This window comes from Lolium perenne, chromosome 1 (assembly GCF_019359855.2).
Source record: "Lolium perenne isolate Kyuss_39 chromosome 1, Kyuss_2.0, whole genome shotgun sequence".
NCBI lineage: Eukaryota > Viridiplantae > Streptophyta > Magnoliopsida > Poales > Poaceae > Lolium > Lolium perenne.
The window spans coordinates 59,935,831-59,943,419 of record NC_067244.2 but is presented as its reverse complement, the minus strand read 5'-3'; the positions used below and the strand labels follow the sequence as shown (position 1 = coordinate 59,943,419).

At 49.6% G+C, this 7,589-nt stretch overlaps 1 protein-coding gene across 1 annotated transcript; it reads right to left on the bottom strand.

Moving 5' to 3' along the window:
• LOC127294860 (uncharacterized) lies at window positions 1-3,603 on the bottom strand. Its single transcript, XM_051324765.2, has 3 exons — window positions 2,955-3,603; window positions 715-955; window positions 1-524 (listed from the first exon to the last, which is right to left on the bottom strand). The coding sequence occupies exons 1-3, from the start codon at window positions 3,261-3,263 to the stop codon at window positions 160-162; spliced, it is 915 nt and encodes a 304-aa protein (XP_051180725.1). The 5' UTR covers window positions 3,264-3,603; the 3' UTR covers window positions 1-159.
• Window positions 3,604-7,589: the final 3,986 nt, after the last annotated feature.

The window sequence follows — 7,589 nt, the reverse complement described above, 5'->3', positions numbered from 1 at the left end:
TACGAAATATCCACATTTACCATGCATCCAAAAGGGTTCCTGTGATGAGCAATTCCGAGCTCATTACACCATGTTCACTCCAGCGACACAGAAGTCCATTAGACCCGCATCAGAAGGCGCCTACGTCCAAGTGATGCACACAGTATCCTAAAAATTCATTCAACGCACAGGCTGCTGGTTGTAGTGGTTCTTCTCTTTTTTCTTTGCTGCCGCAAGCTTTGCTCTCCTGGTTGCTGCCTCGGATGCTGCAATCTTTGCTGCTGCGTCCAACTCTTTGCTCGACTTCTTTTTCTTCATCGACGCTACCTTCTTTATGCGTTCCCTGACATCCACTGGAGCAGTGTCTTCATCAAGTTCTGCCCCGGTAGCATCGTTGGCCACGTCATTCTGATCATGTGCTTCCTTTGCCTCCTTTGAAGACTTGTCTTTCTTAGCTTTCTTCTTCTTGGAGGTCTTGCTCTCTAGAGGAGCGGGCACATCTTCCTTTTTCTCTTCATCAGCAGATTGACCTGTACTTTTCTTATCTGGAAAATATGCACACCACATGAAAACAATGATTAAACTTTCGAAATAACCATCTTTGGGCCTTACAAAGAAGTGAAGTCACAAAATTTGAAGCAAGATAATTACCAATATAAAAAAAATATCAAGTTAAATTCAAGTTTTGTGGACACGGTTGTAATTTATTGGAGAAGGGGAAATCTTTTAACTTGCCATTTGTTTCATCTTGAGTAGCATTAATTCCAAACTCAGCCAATACTGCATCAAGCTCTTCCATATCTTTTTTCTTTAACTCCTTCTTGGAGAGCTGTCTTTCAGTTTCTTTGGGCGCTGCAAGTGGAGCTACAGCTTTCAGAACTGCCGGCTCGGAAGGGGCATCATCTCCTGCCTCGTGTTCATCCTCAGCAGCAGGATCAACCTCATCATCAACGCTATCATCTTCACTCTCAATTTCCTGCAGTGTGCAGTAGGCATATGGGAAGTTATTACTTAATACTACAAAAATTAAAGGGGCATACCAAATGGTACTTCAGAGTAATTGCCGGTGTAATACCACTCAAATTGTACTGGAACCTGAATTTTTTTCGAATATAGGAGCAGCACTCCTAATATCATTCATCATGAAACCTGGACTCTAAAGCAACACCGGAAATATGTCGAAAGGTGATAAAACAGCTAAACTAAAAAGCTTCTGCTGTTTTGAGGCAGTAGGAATGGCTCACAGACCACAATAGCATACCCTCAAATTCAGGTCTGTCAACAAAGTATGGAACTATTGGCCCACTACAGTCACTTTTTTTATGCTCCAAGATTTTGAAAGTCAACATATCATCTTATCATACAAAAAAAATACAGTTGTCTAGAAATCAACAGAATTAGAACTTTCCTAAACATTCAACGTGCCATTCACGGCAGAAGTCAAAATAGTGCACAAGTGGTACCACGTTACGATGTGAATCAAGCAGACCCAGGATTTGTACGGCCTGGTTGGGAACTGGGCCGTTCTGGGTTACGATGCAAGATGTCCCTGGCTGGACCCAACATTAGTAAGAAAAACTAAGAAATGTTTTCTACAACGAATCAACCCAGGCTATGGCCCTGGCTGCCTGCATTATGTTTCCTGCCCCGGTCTGAGTGATTCTACGTATAACAGTAGTTGCTTACAGTTTTTTTCCATCTTGTTCCCCTCAATTTAAAGAAACACAGCACACTAGCTAGATTTCAGGAGCATCTAAAATAATTAAAAAAGACAATATCTGGTAAATACGGAAGTTCAAGCTAGAACCTAAGAATAACTATGGACAGATATTTCTTATCAATTAAAAACCCACATGCCCAAAATAGTCCTTTTACGGCATATACCCAAATAGGCAGGTGATAGTAATGCCAGCATCCATGAATATCTGTAGGCCCAACCTGATTGTGCAAGGCCTCTGACATCAGTATTCTTTTATATGGGCCACAAGAAGTAGACCAGTACAAAAAAGGTTTTCCCCACTTAATGGCTTCTAACCGAATGAATTTCTACAAAGGAACACGTGGCCAGTGAGCATATTCTCCATACCACCAACAAATTAACTACAAAAAGCTTTTTGTCAGTCCTAAATCCACATGTCCAAAGATTATATTGAAGGCATGCACGGAATCTAGGCAGGTGATAATGATGTCAACATCCAAATTTATTTTAAACTTCGACCTGATTTCCCAAACACTCTTTAGTCTAACATCAGCATTCTCCGAGATGGGCCACTGGTAAATTGTACTCAGTTCTCAGGACATAGGAATTTTCACTTACTAATTGCATTGTCGTTCGGCCTGCTTCCATACAGGCACATATTAGCTTGCGTCAGCAAGCGCTAACTTGATGATTTTTTCCACAGATGTTTCAGCGAGCGAACTACACGTGCCACCAACGCCAATTAAACAAGGTCAATAAGCATATACTATCAACGCAATAAATAAACCAATTCCTATTTATAACACATGACTATATCCTCACACATAAAGCACCAGTGAAACAGCATCCCTAAGTTGAATACCACATAAACAGCAAATTTGATCATGTATAAATGCAGTGTACACAATGATCTAAAAACATTCCAGTAACGGAAAAAGCGTGTTATCACGCAACAATCAACTTTCCACAGCATTCAGCTGTCCACGTGCTACCTATGAATGCACTGCATGACGCCACGGAGCCTATTGGCGTCCCGAAAAGGCGAAGACACCATAGAAATACTGGCTCCTGAAGGGCAATTTATGTCTTAAAGACTGAAATACCACTTGTTCACAGGACACAACACCATGTCATGCATACAACAGACAGATAAACAGCCATATGAAGAGAATCTTGCAACGGTGAGGCGTCACTGAATTTTTTCGCCTGCACATATATGAACAGGCATATATAGAAGGGGACGCAAAGCGGGCAGTAAGGGGAGAGTAGGGTAGACCTGTTCAAGGGCAGAGTGCTCCTGGTCGTCCTCGTGGCCGGCAGCCGCGTCGTCCTCCTGGGCCTCCGACACAGGGCGCAGCGGCGCGGTGGTGGCGAAGTAGTCGTCGTCATCATCATCCTCGACGTCGGCCCAGGACTTGGTGGTGAGCGGCGCGGGCGCCCAGACCACCTCGGGCTTCACCGGCTCCGGCGCCTGCTTCTTCGGCTTCTTCTTCTTCTTGAGCGTCTCGAGCGCCGCGAACACGTTGCCGGTGCCGATCCTCACCTCCTCCGAGCCCGCTCCCCTCCTGTTCCCTCCCCCAGCCATCTCTCCCTCGCCCGCAACAACGATCGAGGATCAAAAGGAAGAAAATCAGATCTTGCCGCAGCGCTACCTGGCGCTGTCGGAACTAGCCGCCGATCTGCGAGAAGAACGCAAGATGTACACGGCCGGGGCACGCGGTCGAGCTTGAGAGAATCTGACGGGAGAAACCAAGGGGAGAGACCGATGGGCAGGTGTTCCGCGGGATTGCGTGCTGCAGGTCGGATTGGATTTTGCGGGGGATTTGGTTTTGGTCTGGTCTATTGGAGAAGACGAAGTGGACGGCTGCGTGCGTGCGTGCTGTTCTACGCCTCGATCTCTATCGCCACGGCAGCAGATAGGGAGTACAACTCGTATCTGACTCTTATCCGGTGATGAAGGGGAACCTCGACCTTGCAGTGTACACGTGTCGTAACCAAAGGAGGTTCTGACGACACCTCCCACCAAGAGCTTGAGAATCCAAAGGAGGAAAGGGGCTTGTGACAACGCCTCCCTCCATTAGGTGAATGATGCAACAACCCGTTATCGTGGCCGATAGTCGTCGGCAGAGACCAAGATCTTTCTAAGCTTTCGCCTAGCTTCAAACCATCAACCCTAGAGCTCGGTCTAGTCACATACTAACACAACTGATATCAATCAAAAGAAATGTGGGAAATCGCCGTCATCAACTGTGGCCTGACGCCTAGCTAGCGAAAACCCTAGGCACTAGGATGGCCGCCAGCTACCAAAAGGGATGTAGCGTATAAGCAGCTAGGCTAACAATGCTATAGGACAACGTCGACAGAGAGATTAAAGGATGATTCAAAAGAGACGGCTAGAGGAGCTCACACAAAGCAGGGACACCCGGGAGAATCAGAATGACGCGGAGGGGTGGAGTCCATCAAACCAAAAAAAAGGGGGGGACTGCATGGGGACGCCTTGAACAAGAGAATGGCACCTGGAGGTGTCGCCTTCACCATCAATGGCTATTTCCATGTGCAGCTTTCGCCGAGACCCATCCAAACCCGGAATTCAGCCGCCACCACGAGGGCGCGGAGAGGGAAGCAAGATGTCGCTCCCAGACCACCAACCCGAGAAGAGTGGTCTAGCCCCAACTAGATCACCCGCATACCGTATCCCGGAACCCTAATCATCCAGACAGGCTCGGCCGGGCCCGACCTAGATCTAGGCGTGCCACAACGACACAAGATCTTGCGGCACCACGGCGACTGCATCGCCATGGGCGATTCCACTGATGGCTGGAGAGGCAAGCCACGACCACGATGCCAGGGAGGCCCAACCCGCGTCAGGTCCACCCAAGATCCAGGGCGCCTCACACCCAAGAAGGACAAGCACCACATCCGGCATGGCGTGGTAGCGAGGAGGACGAGAAGTGTGACATAGACAGACATGGTCTCAGGGAGGATGAGAAGAAGAGGGGAAGGGGGAAGGGGAGAGAAGGAGGGAGTGGCGGTGGAGGGGGAGAGGGGCACCACCGCCTTCAACTACGAGGAGGGAGGAAGTGGGGGCTACCGGCGATGCGAGGTGGGGACGCTCCGGTGCCACCCGGGAGCGGGCGGCACGGGAGTGGTTTTGGAAATGGAGGCTACTGGCGTCATATGGGCGAGTGTTGTGTTGATGATGACGTTGCAGTTCAAACCGGAGAAAGAAGAAGATGAGCTACCCGGCGGAGGTGGAGTGTTAAGCGAAGCGGGTACAAAAGTAAAGCGACTCGGCAAATGGTCGTGTTTATTATTCAATAACCATTGATAGTGTGGAAAGGTCGGGCGAATTTGTTATCACCAGATTTTGACCAAGTCAGAGTTGGGCCGCGATCAGGATTGGGCTTGAAGAATATACATAGAAGAAATACGTGAACCGGCCTTATACACGAAGATTGGGCAGTTTGCCCTTGTATCTGTAAATATAGTAGGATACGTGTCGGTTAGTTAGAATTTGGCTCGTGCACGGTTGGGATTATTCCCACGTTAGAAAGTCTACGGACTATAAATATGTATCTAGGGTTATCAAGAAAAACAACAATCACGTTCATCACAAACCAATCTTGGCGCATCGCCGACCCCTTGTTTCGAGGGTTTCTTCCGGGTAAGCATCATGCTGCCTAGATCGCATCTTGCGATCTAGGCAGTATACGTTTATTCGTCGTTCATGCGTTGCTCGTACTGAAGCCTTTTCGATGGCGAGCAACGTAGTTATCATAGATGTGTTAGGGTTAGCATCGTTCTACCGTGCTACATGCTTCCGTCCATGCAACCCTTAGACGTCTAGCCGTCCTTACACCTTTCTTAGGTGTAAGGGCGGCACCTTGCTTGATCATTGTTTAGTAGATCCGATCCGTTATGATCGCTCCTTGTTCTTCAAGGATTAGTTTAATATCTGCATAGTTAGGCCTTGCAAACGGGTTGAAGGATCCGGTAGCACGTAGGGTGTGGTTTGCTAGCCCTAGATAAGATGTTCCGGGGATCAACTTCATGTTGATTTTTAGGCCTTATCTAGGGTTGGTTCATCGTCACCGTGCGTGGTTGCTAGGCTCAATCACGAGTAGGATGTTCCGATTATGCGGTGAAAACCCTAGATCGTTGTAGATCGTTTTAGCTTTATGTTGATCAAGCAGGACCACCATGCTATCGTAAACCCTTTACGAGTCATGGGTGGATCGGCTCCTTGAGCCGATTCACGGGACAACCTGAGAGCCGATCGAGGCTCGTATTTAATGTTTACGTGTATGCCATGCAGGAAACTTAGCGAAGCAAATCCATCACCTTCCTGATCAGGTATAGATCAGGTGGCACGCCCTTGCACCAGCATCGGGACGTGTGTACCAGGAGCTTTGCGGGCCATCGCTCGGAGGGACCAGGGCCAGCCGCAGCCCTAAGGTTGTTCCCGGCTCTTCGTGTTGCCAGCCGTAGCTCGCCGGTGGGTTTCGGACGCCAACACATTCTGGCACGCCCGGTGGGACAGTCTTCGACATCAACTACATCGCCATCTACATCTGAGATGGCGGAAGGTACTCCAGTCACGTACGAGGATCTACCCGAGGAGCTCAAGAAGAAGTATGACGACGTCAAAGCTATCCTCGAGGCCGACCTCATCGGCTCTTTCCACAGGACTCGCTCGCATGGCATCAGGTGGAGAGGGTTCACACCTGAAGGCGCGCTCGATGGAATTGACCTGTCCACCCCTTCGTAAGAATGCACCAGGTCCTTGCGTCAGGAGATCAATTTCATGGTAGCTCATTCGCCGCACCGCCATTCTCGAGAGCCTCGGTGAACACTTTGGAGCGTGTCGCCCTTCGGGTGCTCCATGAAATCTTGAGGCATCGGTACTCTCCGTCAGACCTGCTCTAGGGACTCACCAAGGAGAGCTACCACTCCAGAGCCGACCACCGCCGCTGCCGTTCGCGCCGGCAAGACTGCAGGTGCCGAGTACACCGGCATTCGTCGTCTACAAGATCGGTGGCGATCCTAGCGACTACCGGTTCTTGTATGAGGCGCCTAAGGAGATCCCTCACGGATACACGTGCACATACGTGCCGATGCGAATCGGGCACTCACGAACCAAGCTGCAACAGCAGGGACTTCCGGAACAGCAGGAGGAGCTTCTAGATCAGATCTTGAGAAGCAGACGTGGCTAGCTAAGTATGCCACTCCGACGAACGTCCAGAGCCCAACTCCTGTAGCTAGCTCAGATCTTGAGAAGCAAGCGTGGCTAGCTAAATACGCCACGCCAGCGAATCTTCGTAGCTCCACTCTGCCGGCTAGCACCGCGGATCGGATCGGCACGATCTTGAGAGACCAATTCGGCATGGTGCCGAAAAGGAGGGCAATCGGCTATTCCAAGCCGTATCCCAACGACTACGATTTGATCCCACTACCACCCAAGTATCGGCTCCTGAATTCTCCAAGTTTAGTGGGTCGATGGCTCCAGCTCTATCGAGCATATAAGCCGATATTTGGCGCAGGTGGGCACGATCTCAGCTGGCAGATGCACTACGCGTGAGGTTCTTTGCACGGTCCCTCACAGATCGGCTTTTGGGTGGTACACATCGCTGCCACCAGATTCGATCCGGACTTGGAAGCGATTGGAAGAGCAATTCCACATGCGGTATCACTCGAAGCTTCCGAGGCTGGCATTGCCGATCTAGCACAAGTACGTCGAAGCGCGGAGAAACAGTGTCAGAGTACATCCAGCGCTTCAGGACCGTGAGGAACCGATGTTATTCGGCTCGTTTGACCGAAAAGGAAGCAGTCGAGTTGGCGGTGGTGGGTCTCGCATCACCGATCAAGGATATGGCTTCCCAAGCATACTACCCTTCACTGGCGCACATGGTTC

Excerpts from the sequence above, each read along its gene's own strand:
- LOC127294860 (XM_051324765.2), bottom strand. The coding sequence starts at position 3,263 with ATGGCTGGGGGAGGGAACAGGAGGGGAGCGGGCTCGGAGGAGGTGAGG. Across the intron at positions 956-2,954 it reads AGCACTCTGCCCTTGAACAG|GAAATTGAGAGTGAAGATGA; the intron begins GTCTACCCTACT and ends TGCACACTGCAG. Across the intron at positions 525-714 it reads TACTCAAGATGAAACAAATG|ATAAGAAAAGTACAGGTCAA; the intron begins GCAAGTTAAAAG and ends CATATTTTCCAG.